Genomic DNA, 24,452 nt, shown 5'->3' with positions numbered 1-24,452 from the left:
CTTGCAAATGGTTTCCCCCCTGAAGAACAGGTCAAGCGAGTATGGCAGTCCAGCCCTACAGACACAGTGATCTGGGACACATAGGAAGGTCCTCTTTCTCTTTTTAGACACAGGGTCTTACTCTGCAGCTCACAGAAACCTACCTGTCCACCTTCCAAGTGCTGGGATTAAAAACATGCACCACGATGTCTGGCAGAAAGGTTTTAGTTTTAAAAAAGAAAAAGGTCACATTTTCAGACCAGCATTTCCCACTATGTATGCAATATTAAATAACAGATAAAATTCTCGGTTTCTCTGAAATAATACTGGAGAATAGCCACCAGCCGAGAAAGATAAAAGGCAAGTTATGAGGATTGGGTGGCTGATGCACCTGGCCTGAGATTGAGTCATAGGCCAAGTTGGAACAGTGTTTTGAAAACAGCACACCACAGTCAACTGGAGGGCTTATTAAGCAGCCTACTGGGCCCCCACCCCATTTCTAACGAAGCCGATTTGAAGATGCATCAATAAAAACTGATGATTTTATTTCTGGCCCAGAGACTACACTCTTGAGAACTGGGGCAAACCCTTTGAGCTATGCATGTACTCAACACACCAAATCCTGTCTCACGGAAAAGGTTTTCTACTAAGTACATTATAAATAGGATATGGTTTTGGCCCTGGTTAGGTGGATGAGCATGGGAAACTAAGCTACACATTACCTCCCACCAGCCTGTCTCTAAAGCTCTGTCGTAACTCACGGCAGTCAATCTGTCAGTGATCACATACTTTCTAATATCAAATCATGGCAGGTTTACCAGTTAAAAACTCTTAAGTCCCCATTCAGACAGGCTTCTTGATCATGTGCTGCCTCGTATGAGCACATCTCACATCCCAGCTGGCTGCCAAGGGCACTGCACTGCCCCTCTGTTCCCCCTCTCCCACTCTGCTTAACTTGGGGTGCAGAGTCAGGCACACAGTGCTAAAGAGGCTCAGTCCACAAATCTGGCCTAGTCAAGATTCCAAGTTGTCTTCAGGACAGACGTTCTCTGTGTCTCAGCAGCAGCAAAAGGACTTAAGTTCAAACAATGCAACTTGTTTTGAAGTTTTAGGATGAAGAGTTGTCAGCTTGCAGAGTGGTTCGAAAACGTCCTTGTGCAAATATCAGGAGACGCTAACCAAGGATGGGCACCCACCCACCAGCTCCACCTTTAACCCGACTTCATCTGAGTCCAGTTTCCCCCAGAGCAGTCACCATCCTGGAGAACACTGCTCTGACTGCAGTCCTCTCAGGAAGGACGTCCTCTGCGTGGACACCCAGCTTGTCAGACTCCTGGCAGCAACTAGGCTGACCTACTTGCTTCTCTTCCAGTGCTGTGCCATTGACTCCTGCATGAAGTTCTGAAATGCTGGCTCTTCACGGCTCTCCTCTGTAACTACAGGAGAAAAAGTACTTCTTTTAAAACCCAGTGATAGACAAGTGAATCAGAGCTCCTGTCACCCTCCCATCAGAAACCACATTTTAAAAATATTTTTTTACTTTTTCACGGCAGGGACTCACAATGGATCCCTAGATATCCTGGAACCCATAGTCCCCCTGCCTTAGTCTCACCAACACTGAGGTTATAGGCATGCAGATCCATACCTAGCTGAAACTACTTTTAAGGAATTACATACTCACACCCTCCATTAATGAAATGGCTTCCAGAAGCCTGCTTTATGTATCAAGTTACCAAAATGTGCAGCATCAAAGAAAATATCCCCTTCCTAAGTAACTAAAATAAGGTCTACTCAGGTAGGCAAGAGAAAGAATAGTAGATTTGCCTACAGCCTCAGCCACACAAGAGCTAGGAATAAGATAGGGAACTCCCACATTTGACTGTTAAATATCCAAACAAAACCCCCAGGGGCTGGAGAGGTGGTTCAGCAGTTAAGAGCACTTGTTCTTGCCATAGGACCCAGGTTTATTCCCAGCACCCACATGGCGGCTCACAATATCTGTACTTCCATTTCCAGGGGATTTCTGACCTCTGTGGGGACCAGGCATTATAGTGCGTACACAAGACAAGCAGGCAAGACATACACATGAAGTAAAAATAAATACATCTTTCTTAAAACCCAACATTGAACCAGCAGTGGTGGCACATGCCTTTAATCCCAGCAGAGGCAGGCAGATCTCTGTAGGTTCAAGGACAGCCTGGTCTACAAAGTGAGTTCCAGGACAGCCAGGGCTCTTACACAGAGAAACCTTATCTCAAAAAACCAAAAGAACAACTCAGGATATAGCTCAGTGGCACATGTTTTTATCAGGCAAGAGATCCTGGAGTACACCTTTAACACCAATTAACCAAAACACCAATAACAGACAAAAAAAAAAAAAAAAAAAGTGGCATCTGCAAATGGAGTCAAAACTTCAAGAGAGAAGTTACAAGACATAAAAGGCTGGTGCTGGTGTTCTGGTGTGGGACCTTGCCCGCTGAGTGTGGATCACTCCCTGGACAGGGGTCCCGGAGCTGTAATGAGTCGAGAAGTCATGCTGAGCAGAAGCAAACAAGCGAAGCTGCATGCATTCGCTCCTCTGTGCTCCTGACTGTGCCTGTGGTGTGACTAGCACTTTGAAGTCCCTGCCCTGACTTCTCCACAGTGATAGAACCTGGAATTATGAGCCGAAACAAACCCTTTCTCTACTGAATTGCTTTCGGTCAGGCTATTTTGCCACAACAACGGAAGGAAATGAGAACAAGATCAGAAGTCCATAGAACACTTTGCTGGCACTGTATACTCTAGCCTCTCCTCTTGCTCCTGTCACTGCCCATATGCTCAGGTTCTCCTCCCAACAATAACAATCTCCTGAGAAACAGTGCAGCTCCCTCTACCAGCATCCTCTCACCTCTGTGGTCAATGTCATCAGTGTCACTGTCAGCTTCCTCATCCTCTTCATCCAAGGTTCCTCGAGTCAGGATCAACTCAGAAGGGTCCAGGATAGGAGATTCGCTGTCTAGGATTAAAACATTAATCAGTACAGAAGTGTCTTCAAAGAGCCGGTTCTGAATAGTTAGGCTTATCAGTAGGCAGCACAAGAATGCTCTTGACAAACAGAAATGCTGGAGAGTGAGTCTTGTATAACTCCACTTGTCATTTCTAACAAGGTTTAGTTCACAGAGTGATTCCATTAGGCCCCTTATTTCCACAGAGGAAAACATAAGAAACATCTCTCTGAAACGCCAGTATGCTATTTCACTAGCTCACAGACCAGAAGCTATGTTTTTTCCAACGAAAGATAAAGAAATACAAGGCAAATGACGACACGGGGCAATGAAACTTCTGGGTGGGATAGAGATTCAAGGGAGGCCTGAAAAAAAATACAGGGTGAAATGATACAGAATAGAGTAGCCAGGGGCAACCTTCAAGCAATGGAAGAAAGGGGAAAAGGGGAAATCAAATGTACAACTAGCGGTAAAACTCCCTATTCAGTGAATAAGGACTAAGCCCAAGAATAAGAAGAAAGTCTAATCAAGAGATTCCTGGCACAGGACTCAGTAGAAGTTAGTTTCTAGAAGGACCTAAAACTATAGAAGGCTGTGACCACTGACCATTGTTTAAGAGCTTGGGAGGCTGGGAGCTCAGCAGGAGAGGGGTCTAAGACAGGCTGAAGGCAGTATAGGGAGGGAAACAAATCTCAGTGGCTGGCTGGTGTCTTTAGTCCCAACACCTGGAGGCAGAGGCAGGCAGATCTCTGAGTTTGAGGTCAGTAAGGTCTGCATAGTAAGTCCCAGGACAGCCAGGGGCTATATAGCAAGACCCTGTCTTAGGGGTGGAAGGGATCTTAGGAACCTATGATCCTACACAATGATAATGCCAGGATGTGCTAACAGTGAACACTTCCTTCTACACCCAACAAGAATTACCCAATACACTGGTGTCTTCTCAACCATCCACAGAAACTTCTCCCTTCAACAGCTCATCTGGATGTTACAGCAGCAGATTTACCACCTGCCTTTTCAGGTCCCTGTGAGGGACACTGGAGGACTTCAGTATACACATATACAAGATAGCAGTGTGTTTGGAGAATGGCACAGAAGCATTCGTATTACTGGCTACCCAGGCAGGCTCTAACTCTGCTGTTCTCTGATGGACATAAGTAAACAGAGGTCACAAATAGAAGCTTCATTTTTTTAATAAGATAGATACGCTAATTAAAAAAAAATGTTGCTAAAGGAAGAAAAAAATGAAAGTATATAAAATGAAATTTAAAATATATTAAAAAATAAAAGTCCATCTATGTGGTTTCTGGGTCCTACTAAGCTACAACAAATTTCCACACAGTTCTTTTTTTTCCTGGCTGTCCTGAAACTCACTCTGCAGGCCACACTAGCCTCGAACTCAGAGATCTGCCTGCCTCTACCTTCCAAGTGCTGGGATTAAAGATGTATATAACCATAGTCTGGCTCGACCATGCTTTTAACAGGCAGTCTATCATCTTGCCTCTCAAGGAGGCAGGGAATATGAATGTATTTTTAGATTTATTACTTTATTTTATGTGTATGAGTGTTTTGCCTATGTGCATATTTATGAGCCACATGTAAGCCTGATACCCAAGGAGGTGAAAAGATAGTGTTGGCTCCTCTAGAACTGGAGTTGTAAGTAGCTGTGAGCCATCATGTGGCTGTTGGGAATTAAACCTGGGTTCTCTGCAAGAGCAGCAAGTGCTCTTAACTGCTGATCCATCTCTCCAGTCCCAGAGCATATATTTTTTAACATGAGCACATCCTAGACATTCTCAGAGGGTCAATCATAAAAATAACAGAAAGAAGGAAGGTAAGAAAGAGGGGTAAGGGAGGAAAGGCAGGAAAGGAGGGAAATACAAAGAGACAGTAAGGTAGCAGGATAAAAAGACTAAAATACAAAAACCACAACACAAACCCATAGCAGTTAGAAGACTAAGCAGTTTAAAACAAAAGCAACATGTAATACAAAAGATAATATCCACTAAGTAATGTAACAAATATGCAAAACAAATGCTGGGCAGCGGCAGCACAAGCCATTAATGCCACGACTCAGGAGGCAGAGGCAGAGGCAGAGGCAGATAGATCTCTGAGTTCAAAGCCAGATGAGTTCCAGAATGAGTTTCAGGAAGCCAGGGCTGCACAGAGAAATCCTGGGGGGGGGGCGGGGGGGACAGGGGGGGGAGGGGGGGGGACGCAGGCCAATCGTGGTGGCACACGCCTTTAATCCCAGCACTCAGAGGCAATGTCAGATGATTCCTGTGAATAAAGGCCAGCCTAGACTACAAAGCGAATCTAGAACAGCTGGGGCTTGAAATTCTTCCTGCTCTTGAGGTAGAAGATGCAAGATCACAGAGCTGTCAGCTGATAGGCTGATGTGGAAGAGCATGCTGAAACACATGCAAGGATAGCCAGGGAGAGGAAGTAGTACAAGGAAGAGCAGCCTGAGCAGATTCTGAAGCATCTTATAAAACTGCCACATAATTAAAACATGTGCAGGCATGTAAGAAAAGAAATAAGCAGAATAAGCAGAAAGTCCAGGACAAGCTAGACTGTTCAGTGGATGAGGGCACTGGATCCCAGACCTGATGAGCTAAGTCTGCTCTGCAGAAAAACGGGTAAGACATTATTAGACATTAGTGTGTCCATGTTAATCTCATTTTTCATAACTTCACTAGGGTTATGTAAAATATCATTATTTTTAAAAAGTATACATGAAGGATTCAAAATAAAAACATATCTGCATGAGTTTTAAATAATTTAGGAAAAAGTAATGTCTACTTTGTGATATGTAAAGGGGAGGAGGCAGAAAGGAAAGAAAATATAGATGTTAACATTCCAGGACTCTCAAAAGTTACAGCAGTTCTTTGTACTAGTAACATAATTTTCTGTGTATCTAAAATGCAGTTATAACACTCTGTAAAGAAAGCTGAGTACCTTGCCAAAGTGAAGTACAAACACTCAAAAGAAACTGGGAGCAGCACAAAGCCGCGCACATCCTCAGACACTTTCTGCTCTGGTACAGACACACGTGTGCAGGTCTCCATGTCCCTGTCCTTTCTCTTGCTGGCTTATGCACACAGGGCTGCCGAGTGGATCCACCCTCCATTCCCTTCTAACACCAACAGCACTTCATTACCTTTGCCAGTGCCTGTGTCCAGGGCTACAGAGCCCATATCCTTCCGAAGGCGCTCCAGTTGCTCCTTTTGCTGATCACTCTGGGCACTCGCCTGTAGATGGGGAAATGCCCTCATGTTAAACAAGAGATCCTGGGCTGGTGAGATGGCTCAGCGGGTGCATGTTTGTGGCCTGAAGACCTAAACCCAAACTGTAGAGCCCATGCCACAGGAGAGAAATGACTCCTGCAAGCTGCCCTTTGACCTCCATATGTGCTCCCAGACACAAATAAATTTAAAGACTGTGATATTTTATTAAGGTAGGGTCTCATGTAGTGTAGGCCACTATGTAACCATGGATGACCCTGGACTTAATAGGAGTCACCACCATGACTGGCTAGTGAACAAACCCAAAGTTTTGTGAATACTAAGCAAACACCCAATCAACTGAGCTACGTCCCCACTCCCAAGATGCCAGCCTTTTAAGAGGAAATTAGGAATTATAAAATACTAGAGGCTGGTAAAGAATGAGACAGACATGCAGACAAAACCAGCGAGTCATGTGGGCCCAAGTGATAGTTCAGTTGCACGCTGAATGAAATAATTCAGAACTTATACCCAAAACCATGACAAAGAACCATCAAGTGGAGCTTGTACAGGCTCTATGACCAAGAGCAGGCTCTGACAAATAAGGAAGATGGTGGGTAAGAGCTGTGAGACCTCTCTATTCCTCAAAACCCTACTGCCTTTAAACCAACCTCAGAGAGCGGGTAAGGTGGGGCATAAAAAGGGCTTGGTATATGCATATCAGCAAAATTCTGACATTTAAAAATTCGGGTACAAAGTCAGCATAGTGGCTCATGCCTATAATCCCAGCACTCAGAAGGAAGAGGCAAAAGAAAAAAAGGATAAACATTCAAATACAGATTTGCCAGCTTAAATGAACAAGTGCTTGTGGACGAATGTGGTGTCACCTGCTCAGAGTATTAGACCAGCCTGGGGGACAGTGAGACCTTAACCCAAAACCAAACAGGACCCAACAGGGCAAGGCACGTAGCTCACTGTGTAGAGCACCACCAAACCAAAGAAAAAAAAATTACAAGAATTTAAAAGAAACACACAAATACCATTAGTCTGTTATGTCTCAGTAAAGCTAGAAAAAATAAAATAAAATCATGTGAAGGTAAACTTAAAACTATACTGAAAGCCTGAAGAAAAGCACTCACTCCAGGATGACAAAGATGGTTATTTGCAGGGAGTTAGGATTACGGTTTGTTTGTTTGTTTTCTCTTGGTTCTGGGGAGCAATGTCTCATGTAGCCCAGGCTGGCCTCAAACTCACCACATAGCTGAGGCTGGCCCTGAACCTGCTTTCCACCTCTACTACCCAAGTGCTGTACAGCACAGGCTAGCATTCCAGCTGGTCTCCAATCCCTCCACTCCACACTCCACTCTCAGTATCTGGTGACTGGCTGGACTACAGGCCTGTGCCATAGGGGGTTTAGGCAGACTTTCTAACATACACATCTCCCTCTTACCAGTGATTTCTTCAGACGCTCATATTCAGGCCGATATTCCCTGGAAAAAGAAAAGCCTTCTAAATTCTCCTTAATGACACCCACCTCCCACCCTGACCTATTGTTTCTGTTTTCTTAAAACCAACAACAGAAGACCTGATCTCACTAAATCCCCTGTGGAATTCAGCAACTCCTGATGGCTGTGTTGCAGACACTAAAATGAAATACCAAGACTGAGAGGTCTGAGGAAAACAGGTGAGAAGATGGGTTGTACCTGGGAAGCCCAATGTATAAAAAACTGATGGGCCTGAGCAACAACAGAACAGACTCCATCATGAGCCTTGGAGACATATATTAAACCCTTGCTGGACAATCAGTGGAAAATAATGTTGCCTGGTGAACACACTGTGGTCCTTAGGAGCAAACTGTGACACCAAAGCAGCATGCTAGCAAGCAACACGTGAGGTCATGACTCCAGTTTCACAGATGCTGATTCTACTTTCTTTTAGGGGAATGGGATCCACTGTCAGCCATGACAGCTGTTGTAGCAGGTACTTATGAATGTCTCTATGTGTCGGCAACTATTAGGACTTTGCATATATTTCTTCAAACAATACAGCGACTGAGATGTCAAATCCACACCATGTCTATGTCTGCAGGCAATGTCTTACAGGGACATAACCATGACCTTCAGTTTCTTAACTATCTACAGGTCTTTTGTCCTACACTGACAGAAGTGAGAAGTTGCCCACACAGCTTTCAATACCTATCAAGTGGCTCTTTAAAAAACAACCTGAGGGCCCTGCATCACAACATCTCAGTCCAATAAACACTTCATATTTCTGTCTTTTTACAGAAAAGAACGGAAACATGTTACTCCAGGGTGTGGTCATGTCTAGTACACATGTGCAAGGCAAATATACTTTACACAGAACATGTAGATGCTTCTCCTGGGGAACCAGTGGCCAGGTGAGCACGTGAGTAATGAAGGCCACATCAACAGCCTTCCTCGGTCCTCACCTTTCGTACTCTTCGGCAGCACTGGTGACCTGAACACAGAGCTCATCGAAGCCAGTGCCCACCACAGCAGACACACCCACCACCTGCCAAGAAGCACATCAACACCAGTGAGGGATGGTTGTGTATTTGAAAATAGCGAGCATTCTGCTTCTAAAATTTTGTCATTGAAAGAGTCAGAAAACAGATTTGGATACTTAAGATGTCTCTGGCAAAAAGCAAAGCCCTAACTGAACAAAACAGCATACCTAGCCAGGAGTCAATGAAACTAAGTCAATGAAAAAAAATCAACAATTTAAAAGAAAACTATACACCGGGCAGTGGTGGCACAAGACTTTTGATCCCGGCACTCAGGAGGCAAAGACAGGTGGATCTCTTAAGTCAAGGCCAGCCTGGACTACACAGAGAAACACTGTCTCAGAAAACAAAAAAAAACAAAGAAACAAACAAACAAACAAAAAAACTATAGCTAGGATTAAACATGTAGCAGGATCTACAATCTATTCCCCATCAAGCCAAGCCAAGCACATCACTTTCGGCTCTCTCAATACTGTTGCCTAGGCCATACTCTGGGCCACCCACACCGCTCTTGTTTTTGTAAACCCTACCCTCCTTCAGGGTAAATCCTAGGGCTACCGCCTGCAAAATCACTCATTTTCATCTCTCCCTCCCAATCATCAGACCCAACTGCCAATCATCCCTCTCCCACTGGCCACGTTATGCTTCCTGCTCCATGTACCCTCCTAAACTGGATGGCAAACTTTGGTGAGAGGGCTCTTACTGATCCTGTGAAGCACGGCACTTTTTGTCTTTTCCAGAAACGCTGGGGATTAAACCCAGGCCTCGTGAATTTGCATGTTAGACAAGTGCTCTGCCGCTGAGCTGCATCCCAGCCCATGAACCACCTTTTACTCAGCAATGCTGTGGCAGTCACTCGGCAGAATGTTGACATGCTTCAAAGCCAGGTAAGGCTGCACTAAGACACTGTCTGCAGCTACCATCAGTGTGATGAGGAGATAAAACTTACCCTGAGCGAGCTGTAAAATTCATCTAACACCAGGCTCATGGAACGGGTCAGGTTACTGACGTAGGTAGTCTCCTGGTTCAAGGCATCCTGGAAAGCCTCGAAATCCTGCATCCACTCCACTGCAAAGCTGTGGTCAATGATGTCAGTCTGTGCCAGAGAGAAGGTAGTCAGCAGCAACCTGAATCAAGATCATGAACTAATCCATGGCAAAATCATTTTTTTAATTAAGAGGTAAAACTCATTATCTGTAGATTTCTTTCTCTGGCCCCATTCCCAGCTCCACTGTAACCAACCATAAAGAGGCCTGTCTTGCCTCTGACCAGTATTTCCTGTAGTCCGCTTGTCCCTCTGATGACACAGAATCCCTGATGCTGAGGGATGACGGATATGCAATGGATGAGGGGTTACTCTGTCTGCCCTACAATCGCTTTGGACGACAGTGGATAAGTACCCACTCCATCTGGCAGCACCCACTTTGCTGATGTGCCTATGACTTTCTACAGTGAAATCCTAATCACTGACAGCACCTGAGGTCATGTTTCACACCTACTAGCAAACCTTCTAACATCAGTCAGGGTTCTGTGTTAAAGACAATGTGGGAATCCCCACAGGAAGTGCCACTCACTTTGTTCATGACCACAATGAAAGGCAGCTTGGTTTTGTACAGGATGCTAAAAGAAATGAAACATGGAGGCAGCATTATTAAAGGCATTTTAAGCCAGGCATAATGTCACATGCTTGTAATTCCAGCACTCAGAAAGCCTCAGCAGGAAGGTCATGAGGTCAAGGCCAGTCTGAGTGCTTGTTTCCAAACACAACTAAAAAGCATTTAAGCTCCTGGGACTAAGTAAAGAGAACAGAAAAATCCTCAATTCAGTCTCTCCCAAAAGGAAATAACCACCAACATCAAGCCAGCAACAGAGCCTCCAAGCCTATAGCATGTGCTGCTATTGATCTGCTTTAATATTTTATCAAACAATTCTCTCTGTCTGTCTGTCTCTGTCCCCCAAGTGAAGGAATGAGCATTTCCTGAATACTCAACATAGGATGGTTACCTGGTAGGCACTTTGCATGTATGCATTATGTCCTTCCATCCACACAAATGCCATGTAAATGTATACAATTTTTGCTTTTTCTTAAGACATTTATATCATTTTGTAGCCTACACTAGCCTAGAACTTAATTGTACAGTCCAGGCTGGTCCTTGAATTTGTAGCAATTCTCCTGCCTCAGCCTCCAAAAATGTTGTCCTACAGGTTGAAAACTTCCCACATTTACTGAGTTAGATGGACAAAAAAAAAAAAAAAAAAAAAAATTATATATACTTTTAAAAAAGTACGCATCATGAATTGTTTTTAAAGTTGATCTTTCCTTACCCTTTAGTTAAGGTCTGCATTCCCAATGGCTGACCCAGACCTTGACTGTGCGAGGCACACCCTCTCCTGCTGAGCTCCATTCCCAGTCCTCTGACATCTTGAGCTATGTGTACACTGTAAAATGACTTCTATACTCAGGATACTCAAGTAGCTGTTTTTACTCATGAATGTAACTGTGGAACAATGCTATTTTTCATAAAATTTCTATGTGGATCAGGCCTTCTTTTATCCAATATGAAGTTTGTTCCAAGACCTATTATACTGATGATGGCTCTTGTACATTCCCCAAATTAAACTGTCAGTTTCCATAACACTCTCCTTCAATGTCACTCTGAATGCACAGTGAACCATGAAACATCTTTTCTCGCCCAATGCAACATTTGGGATGAGCGAGTACATGCCTGGATCCAAGATCTTTCTGTTACTGTTGTTCTGAATGCTATGTCAGACAGGGTCTTACTCCACAGTCCATATCAGCCTTGAATTTGACCCCCTTCACCTCCTGACTTGGGATTCTAGGACTGCACCACCTCGGCAGGCTATACAAAACTTTTTATCCCTAGTATCTCCTCATGTTCCACTTTTTTGCTACTTATACAAAACCTAAGCACCATTTTCACCAGAGAACTCTATTCTATCCAGATTTGGATCTTACCCAGCTAGGAGGAAGTACCACTATTTCTCTGACAGGCAGGGAGGAAGATGCTGAGAGAAAATGCCAGCACCATATGTGTCCCTCTTTTTTGGCCTTCTCCTAACCCATGCCAATCAACTGAGTATTAAGTACAAATGATCACAAATCCAGGGCACTATAGCCAGGACTCAAAACCAAAAGCCAGATAAGGTAAATCTGGTGAGATAGCTCATCAGTTAAGAGCATTTATTGCTTTTACAGCAAACCCAGGTTCAATTCCCAGCACCTATATGGTGGCTCACAACTGTCTGTAACAACAGTTCAAAGAGGTCTGACAACGCCTTCTAGCTCCTGCACACATGTGTTTTACATACATGTGCAGGCTCACATACATACAAATAAATAAGTAAATGCCTTTAAAAAAATAAAAAGGAGCTGGGTGTTGTGGCTCAGGCCTTTAATCCCAGCACTCAGGAGGCAGAGGCAGGCGGATCTCTGTAAGTTTGAGGCCAGCCTGGTCTACAGAGCAAGTTCCAGTACAGCCAAGGACTACAAAGAAAAACCTTGACTCAAAAAAACCTAAGTAAATAAGTAGGAGAATGAGAAAGAGGTCTCATATCTGACAGGACACCACACCTACCATTCAGCACTCACCTGCATGCATATAGCATATTGGACATGAAGGTCACTGGGTTAGTACTCCGTGACGTGTCCATGACATAGATGACCACTGTTGGAAATGAGGATGCCTAGAACCACACAGAAAGTGGAGTCTTAATCATCACTCATCACTTGCTCCCACACAAATCTTTTCCTCCCTTTCTTGGCAAGAGAGAACCACTGTGGGTGTTCAGAGCCTCTCCCTCTCATGTTCAGCCCCAGGCAGTGAACAGAGGCTGACAAGGCCCAGCACACTCACCAGGGCCTCTGTGATGATTGTCCCCGAAGCTGACCAGGTGAATACTTCAATCTGTCCGGGTGTGTCAATCAAGACATATCTGGAGATATTCCATCACAGAGAATGTTAAATATCTACTTATCCAAGAGTGCAATAAAACTGCCAAACGCCCCACCATGCCCTAACGCTGTAAATTACCAAGTTTGCTCCAGCTCAAATATGCCAGTGAGAAGCAACAATGAAAGCTGTGGTAAATAATCAGAGGAAACTGGTAATGACAGAAACTCTGAACTACCTATGAGACATCAGCAAAACCAGAAAGCAACTATCTTGGGAACCATCTGGTTTCTTAGGGATGAAGATAAAGAATAAAGGGAAGGAAGAAATAGAGAACTAGGGGAATGGGGAAATATTGCCCACAAAATGTTTCTGAAGTGATGACAACATTCTAAAATTGATTGGCAGAGATAGTTGTATAACCCTGTGCACAATTCTGTGCAAGTACTAGAAGCCACTGATTCGTACAACTGGAAGGCATGTAAACTGTGCCTTAATAAATATACATTCAGAGACAGGGAAACTTGGAGACAGGGATATAAGTCAGTATAGAACACAGGCTCTGCATGGACTTAGGATGTTCAACACCCTGGGTCCAATCCCCACAAAAATAAACTAATAAGAAAGTTAGCAAATAGGGGCTGGAGGGATGACTCAGAGGTTAAAAGCACTGGCTCCTCTTCCAGAGGTTCCGAGTTCAATTCCCAGCACCCACATATGATTATACCATCTATAATGGGATCTGATTCCTCCTTCTGATGTACATGAAGACAGAGAGTTCATATACATAAAGTACATGAATAAATAAAATTTAAAAAATAAAATTAGCAAATAGATAACAGGATAGGCACTAGGGAAACAGAGAAAGAGAATCTGAGTGATGATGTTAATGACAGGGAGAAGTATGAAATTAAGTAATCATGCTCCATGCACTAATAAGTAAATATAAGACATTTAAAACAAAAGGCTTTACAGAATGCTATTTTTCTGATGAAAAAAAAAATCTACCTTAATTACTGCCCTCAAATTATTATCTTTGTAATAATACTTTATGCATAGAAATAAGTGAAGTGCCAGTTACTGAATAACAATAATTTTACTGGGACTGACAGTGACAGCTTCATGTTTCGAATGTGTTCTTTTTAAATAACTTATTACATTTATTTTGTGTGTATGTGTAAGTACAGAACCACAGCAAGCATGTAGAAACCAGAGGTCAACTTGTAGGAGTTCTTTGCTTCTACCACATGAGTCCCAGGAATCAGACTGGGGTCATCAGGCTTGGTGGCAAGTGCCTTTGCCTGCTGAGCCATCTTGTTGGCCCATTGTTTGAATTCTTCATAATGAGCATAGCTCCTTTTTTTTCTTTTTTGGTAATACAGCAAATTATCTTTCTCCCTTAGAAAAAGTAAACATCAAAAATTTAGTAATATAACTGGGTGCAGTGGTGCATGCCTGTAATACCAGCACTCAGGGAGGCAGAAGCAGGTGGATCTCCATGAGTTTGAGGCCAGCCTGGTCTACAAAGCGACTCCAGGACAGCCAAGACTACACATAGAAACCCTGTCTCAAAAAAAACCAAAAAATAAGTAAATAAATAAAATTAGTAATAGTTACTGGTGAAAAATGATAATAGGATTAATTATGTGTATACATATACATGTATGTATATGTGTGAGATATATCAATGTCTTCTCCTTTACGGCAGACTGTGCTCCCTCAAACAGTGAGCAATAGTCTTCCCCTGAGAAAGGAAAAAAAAGAAAAAGTGTTTCTCCAAAAGTCATGTGAAAACGAAAGGGGATAATGAAAGGGAATGTTGGGAGGGGTCGTAGTAATTGAGAGTAAGCCTCTGTATATCATCTCAACGATTTTCTTGTCCACCTTTCTTTCTTTTCATTTCTAATAACCTCGTCTCAGTTAACAGTTTCAGGGTTCAAAGGTCCCCAAAGTCTCTCAAAAGTCTCAAATTAATCAATGACTGGCAACAAATGAGTAGTCCATTGAAACCACTTACTTGAATGTATTCTGGGCCTTCTCAATAAATTTCATCACCTAGAAGAGAGAGATGTCACTTATAACCGATCTAACTCCAACACAACCCCAGAGGACCCCTCCAGGGTGGCACGTATTGCATGCACCATCACAAAGCACAGGTGTGAGGCAAGGAAGCAGAGCCACACAGCGCCAAGACCTGACCTGGACCGTCGGGGTCCCTTGCACACTGGCCACATTTGTTCTAAAGAGCCGGGGACAGGCTGCTATCCAGGCATGCGGTGTATTCCCAGCCCTGTGTGACGCTTCTGCTTCTGCCTCCTGAGCTGGGAATCCTGGTACAAACTGTCCCACCCAGCTTTGGTCGAATGTTAATGTCTCAAGTGGCAGAAGCAGATTACAATGATTATAACCCACTCATGGAAGTGACCGAGAAAATCTAAAGAACGACAAATACCTGTTACAAGAAGAAAATGCCACTATTTCACCATTCCTTGCTGCAGCTGATCACACTGCCATCAAGTCCAGCCTCAGTGTAACACCACGAGCAGATGATAGGACAGAGAAAGAACCTACGACTTTTGAATTTTTGTTTTGTTGTCTCACTAACATTAAATGTGAAGCATCACACCTCACCCACAGTCTATTTTCCTGTCTACCAAAATACCTGCATGTTTTTGGTATTTCTTTGTTTTTGCTGCTCTTCTTTACCAATGTGATCAAGCTAGAGCGTGTTAAGAGTCAAAATTTTACAGTGCCATGCCTATGAATGTAAGCGATGTCATACCTGATCAAATCTGGTAGCAAAGAGATTGAGTGAGGTCACTATGCCACCATTAGGCCCAAGTCCATACCTGAACACTCAGTTAAGGATTTAAATTGCACATTATGAAATTATACAGTTAATGTGTCATTCCCCAACAGCAGTGTTCGATCAATGGGTACTGGCAACCCAGGCCTTAACAACCGTACAAATTTAGTGTTACAAGAATAATTTATTAGCAAGGTCCTCTTTGTTCATCGCTTACTTTATGATTGGCCACACAAGATATAGACAATAGCATGACCAAATTTTAATGAATAGACATGGGTCAAACGGTGAGGCTGCTGGCATCAGCAATTAAAATCATCTATGTACCCAGGCGTGGTAGCTCAAACCCTTTAATCACAGCACTGGGGAGGCAGAGGCAGGCAGGGCAACATGTAACACTCGTTACTCTGATTCTTAGTAATCAAGCAACCTTCCTAAAGTTATTTTCAGTGAGTCACATGTCATGCCAAAATCAATCCATAAGAATGGATAAAACTCAAAGGATTCTTCTGAACTTCCTGGTCTGAGTTCCTATGAATGACATTGATCATTATCGTGGCTATCTCACCCAAGGCGACAGCACTTCACTGGACCCAGGCAGGTCACTCATCTCTGATCTTTAATTGCAACACTTGCAGTCTGAGTGATGCTAAGGAAACTGACGTGAGATGGTAATGTATTGCTGGAAATCTCTAATCTCTCGTACATTCATCTTATTTACCTTACATCTTCTTAATATAATTACTTAAAGGGAAGTAAGTTTTATACTTGTGTATATAAAGTTGTGAAACTTGACAGGCACAACCACTCCCTCAAAAGCAATAAAAGTGGCAGCAATTCGTGAGGCCCAAATCAAACCCACAGCAGATGAGGAAAAGGATACTGCTTCATGACTTCTTTGTACTTCACTGTATCACGAATATCTGAGGGGAAAAGGGAGAGAATGGTTCATTTTAATTTCTAAGGCATGCTCTCAGTTGTTAGGACTGGCTTTAAACTTTCTGTGTAGCCAAAGCTGCTCTCCCACCTCAGCCTCCGGAGTGCTGAGGTTGCAGAAGTGCCTCCAAACTGACTTAGGCTTCTTACCAACATTTTCTTACACCTTCCTCCACACTTCCTGACTAAAGATAACTGCCGAGTATCTGATGAAGAATGTTGGGCTTCTGGTTGTGGTGACGCACCACTTTAATGACAGCACTCAGGAGGCAGAGGCAGGTGAATCTCTGAGTTCAACAGCAGCCTGATCTAGAGAGTGATTCCAGGACAGCCAGGACTATACAGAGAGACCCTGCCTCAAACAAACAAACAAAATCTTAGGCCAGGAACTCTTAATTATGATAGATTACATAAACCTCTAAAACAAGATTACAAGTTTTAGATGTTTCAATGATAGTGGGTACATGCACAGGAAAACAAACAAACCAAAAACCTCACACCAAGAAAAGAAGACCTCGTACTTACTACTTCACAGTAAAAAAGGCAACACAGACATATGAGCATTCAATCTGTCTACTAATTCTATCAAAACCTATCCACGAAGGGCTGGAGAGATGCTCAATGATTAAGAACACTTGAAGCTCTTACAGAGGACCCAGATTCAGTTCCCAGCACCCACATGACAGCTCATAACTGTGTATAAATCCAGTTACAGGGGTTCAGGGCATCCTCTTCTAGCCTCTGCAGGAACCAGGCACACATGCAGTACACAGACACACACGCAAGCAAAACAGCCATGCACATAAAATAAAAATAAATAAGTAAAAACAAACCTACCCACCAGTCTATAGATGAACAATATATTTTTTTTTTTTTATCCTCTAGTTCAGATAGAAAACTTGTTGCCCAGCCTTCCCAAAATGATCTATGGGTTTTGTTTTAGTTTTCAAGGCAGGGTTTTTCTGTATAGCTCTGGTTGTCCTGGAACACTCTCTGTAGACCATGTTGGCCTCTAACTCTGTCTGTGTCTGCCTCCCAGGTGCTGGGATTAAAGGCGTGAGCCACCACTGCCTGGCCTAATCTATGATTCTTAAAATAAGATTTCCCCCTACCCTTAATTTGTATATTTGGGGAACAAGAAGCTTAATATGATTAACAAGTGACAGTATGGCCTGGGAATCAGGAAGCATGGACCCAGCCCTGTCAGTGGATCACACACACATTCATCCCCAATCTACCCTCAACCCCATTTTTTCTTTTCCAAACAGAGTGTAGCTATGTAGGTTGCAATGACTCTGAACTCTCAATATTCTGCCTCAGCCTCCCTTGGATCACAGCAATACTTAAATCTCTCTGATAGCATCCATCAGAAAGCTCTCCGCAGAACAATGCAAACTTTAACCCTCCACCCACACCCCCATATAACTTTGGGAATAGAAGAAACCTTCCTACAGATCAGAGTGAATTATAGCAGAACTCATAAACTCTGACAAAAGACAAAATGTTTGTGTCAGGTTATAAACTGACTTAATGTCGCTTCTCATTCTCAAATCAATTACAACAAACAAACAAAGGACAAAAGAGATCAATGGGAATGATACAAATGTAGGAACCATTAGACTAAAGAGAGGGATAAATCTGTTCTGAAACTCAAGCAAATCCAGAGAAAATAAAAGTAGTTAGTTAGTTAGTTAGTTAGTTAGTTAGTTAGTTAGTTAGTTAGTTAAGAAAGAAAGGAAGGAAAGAGAGAGAGAGAGGAAGGAAGGAGGGAGGGAGAGAGGGAGGGAGAAAGGGAGGGAGGAAAGGAAGGAAGGAAGGAAAAAAGAAAGGAAAGAAGGAAGAAGTTAAGAAAGAAGGAAAGAAAGAAAGAAGTTAAGAGAGAAGGAAAGAAAGAAAGCAAAAAAGAAAGAAAGAGAAAGAAAGAGAGAGAGAGAAAGCTGAAGACATTCACCAATGTTGGCGGGAAAGGGGACCTCGTGCACAGCTGGATCCAGGTTGATTACGTAAGGTGGAGAGCCTCTGTTGTGCAGATGTCCTGTGAGCCTCTGCAAAAACAGGGGGACAAGGTTGGAGGGTGGTGGCCAAGGGAAAGGAAGAGGACCAGAGAATCTCCATTCCTTTACTGACCATGCCTATAAAATCTGTAACAATTTCCTTCTTCCCTCCATCTATTACGCTTGTTCAACACTGAACTCTGTTTAAAAGCCATATAGTTCTATTACCCATTTAGCATCTATTACCCTCTTCCCTCCACCACGTCTTCGCTAACTTTGAATGACCCTCTACGGATTTTTTCCCTCTATCTCCTCTACTAAAACATTAACTCCGTGAAGGCAAGAACCCCGTCAATTTTATTTCCACTGTCTACTCGGAGCTTAGAATGTGGTAGGTCGAAAGATGGAATTCTTTCCCAACTTTTCATGCAAAACCTATGTGTTGGCATTATATCTCTTTTTTTTATACTCTTTTATACTCTGTAAGCCTGGGCCTTCGGAAAGCTGCCAATTCACAGCAAGACCATTTGAGTTGTACCAAGCATGCACAAAGGTTACTCCGGAGAAAGCCTGAAGTGACCCAGGCTAGCGTTCGAGACTTGGGGAAGAAACTGGAGTTAGAAGCCAGCCCCCCAGAAAACCACCCGCCCAGACCCTCCAATTCCCTAGGTAATTTCCTCCCTTCCTCCCTGGCCACAGGCAACCTATCCAGCGCCACCGCTTCCGAACAGTGCACGATACCTGTACGAAGGTAGTTTTCCCGGATCCTGCCATTCCCAGCACCAAGAGACACACGGGAAGCTGAGGAGCCCCAGAAGCCTGCGGCTCACCAGGAGCCGCGGGCGCCGCCATCTTTCCCTAGCCCCGCCCACCGCTCACGGAGAAGCCGGAGGGCGGGAGTCTCGCTACATTCCGGGCTGCGATTGGCAGAAGAATCCGCCTTCCTGAGTTTAGGGCTGCGATTGGTCAAGTGAACTGACCTCGCTGAGTTTAGGGCTGCGATTGGCCAGACTATCCAAAGCGCTCAAACCGGCTGCTATGGGCCGCAGCAAGGCTTCTGGGCGTCAGACTTTCTTGTATTACTTAGGTGCTGTAGTTGCCAAGTGGGGTCTTTGGACAAGTAATGGGGAGCGTAGAGAAGCAGGAAGGGTTGACGAGAGTGAGGTAGTACCCGGGAAGGGCAATGCTCGCATCCCCAGGGCCCCAGCGAGTTAGGATCCCAAGCAAGGGGTCGTAGTGCTGCCTCCCTGTCAAGATTATGAGGTTAACTAAAATGTCAATCCACCTTTCTGGCTTATTGTTTGTTTGCTTTTGTTTTGTTTGAGGTTTGTTTTTCGAGACAGGGTTGTCCTGCACTCTTTGTAGACCAGACTGACCTTGAACTCAGAGATCCACCTGCCTCTGCCTCCCGGAGGAATGCAAAGGGGATGAAAGAACAGAACGGTGTTTGTTGCCCAAATGTAGCTGAGTAAATTAATAATGAAGGATAGGGGTAGAGGGAAGTAGGATGAATCTCATAAAGAAAAGATGTGTGACAGAGACTAAAAAATGTTTTCTTTGTCCATCTGTATGGCCGTTTGTCCGAGAGAAGACGAAAAGACTAGATGGTGAATAAAAAAACGAAAGGCCCAAGTGAAGCAGAAGTAAAAGTCCTTAAAAGTCCCCTTTAATACATTTACACAATGTAATACTACGTAGCAATTAAAAACAAGGAAATCATGAAATTTGCAGACAAATGGTGGGAACTAGAAAAGATCATCCTGCGTGAGGTATCTCAGAAGCAGAAAAACACACATGGTATATACTCACTTTTAAGTGGCTATTAGACATATAATAATAGGATAAACAGACTACAATCTGTACACCTAAAGAAGCTAAGCACGAAGGAGGTTCCTGGGTAAAATGCTCAATATTCATTCAGAAAGACAAACGGGATAGACATTGGAAGAGGGAGAAAACTGGGAACAGGACAGGAGCCTACCATAGAGGGCTTCTAAAAGACTCTAACCAACAGGGTATGGAAGCAGATGCTGAGACTCAGCCAAACTTTGGGCAGAGTGCAGGGAATCTTTTGAAAGAAGCAGGAGATAGAAAAATCTGGAGGGGACAGGAGTTCCACAAGGAGAGCAACAGAACTAAAAAATCTGGGCCCAGGAGTCTTTTCTGAGACTGATACTCCAACCAAGGACCATTCGTGGAGATAACCTAGAACCCCTGCACAGATGTAGCCCATGGCAGCTCAGTGTCCAAATGGGTACCCTAGTAAGGGGAACAGGGGTTGTCTCTGACATGAACTCAATGGCTGGCTCTTTGATCACCTCCCCCTGAGCCACAGAGGAAGACAATGCAGCCAGTCCTGATAAGACCTGATAGGCTAGGGTCAGATGGAAGGGTAGGAAGACCTCCCCTATCAGTGGACTGGGGGAGGGGCATGGGAGGAGAAGAGGGAGGGAGCTACAGCTGGGATACAAAGTGAATAAATTGTAATAAAAAATGAATAACAAAAAGATTTTTAAAAAAGTCCTCTTTAAGAGGGAGGTAAAGAGCTGTGGCAGTAGGTGAGGGGTGCTGCTGGATTTTGTTGACATTTGTGCAAACTGGATAAAACTCTTGAGGAGAAAAAAGAAGAATGTATATATCTATGCAGAGATTATATAATGAAGTGAGGAGGCTGTGGAGATGGCTTTGTCGGTAAAGTGCTGGCTGTGTAAGCATTTACCGGGCCAGAGCTCGCTCCCCTGCGCTCAAATAAAAGCCTGAGCTTGGTGCCAGGCTCCTGCCATCCCAGTGCTGAGGAGCTCAGTGGCCAGCTAGGTCAGACAATTAGTGAGCTCCGGGGCCAGTGAGCGAGCTTGTCTAGATTATCAGGCAGATAGTGACTGAACTCACCTGACTCAGGGCCTCCCCAGGCAGCCCAGTCCGGCTTGTGTTACTTCTGTTGGTGATATAGGAGACTGTATTTGAAATTTATTTTGCTGGCGGTACACACACAGTTCGGCTACTTCAACTGTTTGAATTTGGAGTCTTTTTAATTGCAGTTGTGTGTGTGAGTGTGCATATACGTAGTTTGTGCCGTAGTTTGTGTATAAGCTAAGAGGACAACTTGTGGAAGTCAGCACTCCCCACCGTATGGGTCCCCAGGGAACTCAGGTGGGCAGGCTTGACTGCAAGCACTTTTATTCACTGACCCATCTCCAGGCTGTGGCGTCAGCAATATGACAAGTTGAAGCTTTGTATGGGGAGGTTCTCTAATAACCTTTGACCTCCTTCCTACTTTTAAAAACAAAACAAACTTTTTTTTTTTTTTTTTTTTTTTTTACTTTCTTTTCTTCCTGCATCATGTGTGCCTGTATGCCAGAAGAGGGCATTATAGATTTCATTATAGATTCATTACCCATGGTGGTTGTGAGCCGCCATGTGGTTGCTGGGAATTGAACTCAGAACCTTTGGAAGAACAAGCAGTGCTCTTGACCTCTGAGCCATCTCTTTAGCCCTCCTTCCTACTTTTCTACAAAAGAAAAAAGAAAAAAAGCTTGGAAATTCCTATCTCAGCATAAATGACTATCAATCATATTCTAAGGACATGGGAAATCCCACTCATTATTTTGGAAGTAAAAACAGGCCCACTGTCATTTTTTTCTTCTTTTGATAGACTGGGGTGGCAGAAGGAACTCAAACCTGGGGATAATTTATTTTAAGTCCTTTTAGTTAACAACTGTGTAAGACCTGGGGTCTCACAGCTCAGGAGTTCAAGATCGTGCCCTTCCCAGAAACTCCCCCAGACCACGACTGTTGCAAAACCAAGAGGTTTATTAACCATTGCGCAATGGGGTCACCCCTGCCGGTCAGCAAAGAGTGGCACCCGGAGACAAAGGCCTTTAGGTTTTTAAAAGAAAAATTGCGGGAGATTTGAAGTTGCAGTCGTGGCAATTTAGGATTGGCCGAGGAAGCTATAAAGTAAGATAATTGGTTAGTCTTAGGTGCTCAAGCTTGGCCAGTCCTGCCAAGTGTGTATGCAGCTGCAATTTAAGGTGGGGGTGGTTAGCTCATCCTTGAAGATTAGGGGCTGCAGACTTTTGGCTGCACGTCAAAAGCTACTCAGAAGAAGTCTGGGTTCGTTGCTAAGAAATGCTATCTCAAAGACAGAAATTTTTTTTTTTTTTTTTTGCTGAGTGAAGGTCATTGCTTGCTTGCCTTTTTTTCTATCTGTCCTCATAGATAGGGTCACATTTTTTCCATTCTCTGGAAAGGTACTAAGAGGCTTTAGCTTAACCTGAACCTAAAACTCAAAACTATAGGCTTTAGAAGACATACAGATTACAAAGTTAGTCTAACCCTTTCAACTGTACTTCCCAGCACTCAGGAAGATCGCCAAGTTCAGGGCCAACTGAAAATACAAAGATGGCATGAGGTTGGATTAAGTCCCATATGAAGTTGCATCCACAACAGATTAGCTCCCAAGACCTGCTGGTCATGGTGTGTCATTCGAAGTGGGAGAAACGTATATGGTACCTGAAACGGAACCCTGCCTCCTGCCCTTGCAGGACTTCTTTTTCCTCCCCAAGGAAAGTGATCTGATGATGCAATATAGATTATCCTGACCACACACCATCTTCTAAATATTCAGTGGAACCCTACCAAACAGGAGGCAGCATTGACTCCATATAGATTGTTAATAGTGACATGAACTCTCAAGTGTGGTTCTGTCTCGGTTAGATTTTAGTATCAACTTGACACAACCAAGTCACCAGTGGGGGAGACTCTCAATTGAGGGATTACCCAGATCAGACTGGCTTGCGGGCATGTCTCAGGGAGACTGTCTTGATTCTTAATTGATTTAGGGAGGTACAGGACACTGTGGGCAGCGCCATCTCCGGGCAGGAGGTCCTAGATAGACAGGAAGCTAGGCATAAGCCAGAGAGAGCTAGCAAACAGCATTCCTCCATGAATTCTGCTCCAGGTTCCTGTATTGGCTTTTGTAGTGCTTTGAATAAGTATGCCCCAACCCCATCCTGAGCCCCAAGGACTCATATATGTGAATGTTTAGTCCCAGGGAACGGAACTCATAAGATTAGAACAGTTAGAATATGTGACATTGTTGAAGGAAGTATGTCACTGGCGGTTGAGGTTTTCAGAAACCCACACCAGGCACAGTAGTCTCTCTCCTCTTTCTTCTCTTCCTTTTCTTCTCTCCCCCTCTCTGTATCTCTCTCCTTCTCTCCCTGTGTATCTCTCTCCTCTCTCTCTCTCTTTCAGGATGTGGCTCTCAGCTACTGCTCCAGTGCCATGCGTGCTGCCATAATAATGGACTAAAGCTCTGAAGTTGTAAGCAAGACCCCACTTAAATGTTTTCTAAGAGTTGCCTCAGTCATGGTGTCTCTTCACAGCCACAGTAACTGAAATAACTTCCTCAATGAAGAAGTACAGGGTGAAACACACCCTTTCCTACCTAAGTTGCTTTTCTCCATAGTGTTTATCACAGTAACAAGAAGCAAAAAGACAGGTTTAAATTACCTTACCAATTTGAAAGGTAAATTGGTACAGTGTGACACCAGAACAGGAGCCACATTCCTTTAAAAGTCTCCGTAACTTAGGAGAGTAAGTTTCTGTCTCCTAAACCTTAAATATACCCTGCAAAACATCTTTTCCAACCTGCACTAACCTCATAACCCTGTGATGTATGGCTTCCCTTTGCCTTATAAAGTGTGTTTTCAAGATGTTTTGATCTATACCAGCTGCCCCACAATATCTGACTCCCCTTCCACACGATGTATATTCTTGCTTTTATTCTTACCTTTTGTTGTATTTTTTCTAATGATCTTGTCCCTGTAAACACACTTACAGCTGTTTTCTAATAACTTTAACCTTTCCACGTAAAGGGGACCTCAAGTAGCCAGTAAGAGGCTACTCTCTAAACAATCTTGACTTAGAGTGAGACAGCTGGTGGCAAGTCCTATGTGCATCTCTAAAATAAAGAGATGCTTGCTTTGATCAGACAGTCTTGGATTCGATCTTTCTTTTAGCATATTCAGGTTTAACAACAGTCACTTTGAAAATAATTCTAAATAATTGCTGAGGATGAACATGTACC

At 43.6% G+C, this 24,452-nt stretch overlaps 1 protein-coding gene across 1 annotated transcript; it reads right to left on the bottom strand.

Moving 5' to 3' along the window:
* Positions 1-503: 503 nt before the first annotated feature.
* Positions 504-19,224, bottom strand: Gpn1 (GPN-loop GTPase 1). The gene is made up of 14 exons (XM_055627152.1): positions 19,103-19,224; positions 18,319-18,412; positions 16,315-16,354; positions 15,408-15,474; positions 14,643-14,680; positions 12,590-12,668; positions 12,325-12,419; positions 10,286-10,331; positions 9,661-9,807; positions 8,637-8,719; positions 7,638-7,677; positions 6,124-6,214; positions 2,870-2,977; positions 504-1,415 (listed from the first exon to the last, which is right to left on the bottom strand). The coding sequence occupies exons 1-14, from the start codon at positions 19,211-19,213 to the stop codon at positions 1,333-1,335; spliced, it is 1,122 nt and encodes a 373-aa protein (XP_055483127.1). The 5' UTR covers positions 19,214-19,224; the 3' UTR covers positions 504-1,332.
* Positions 19,225-24,452: the final 5,228 nt, after the last annotated feature.

The sequence above is a fragment of the Psammomys obesus genome, unplaced genomic scaffold (genome assembly GCF_907164565.1).
Source record: "Psammomys obesus unplaced genomic scaffold, mPsaObe1.curated_primary_1811, whole genome shotgun sequence".
Taxonomy (NCBI): domain Eukaryota; kingdom Metazoa; phylum Chordata; class Mammalia; order Rodentia; family Muridae; genus Psammomys; species Psammomys obesus.
The sequence above is the reverse complement of the archived record's forward strand: the minus strand, read 5'-3'. Positions and strand labels throughout refer to the sequence as shown.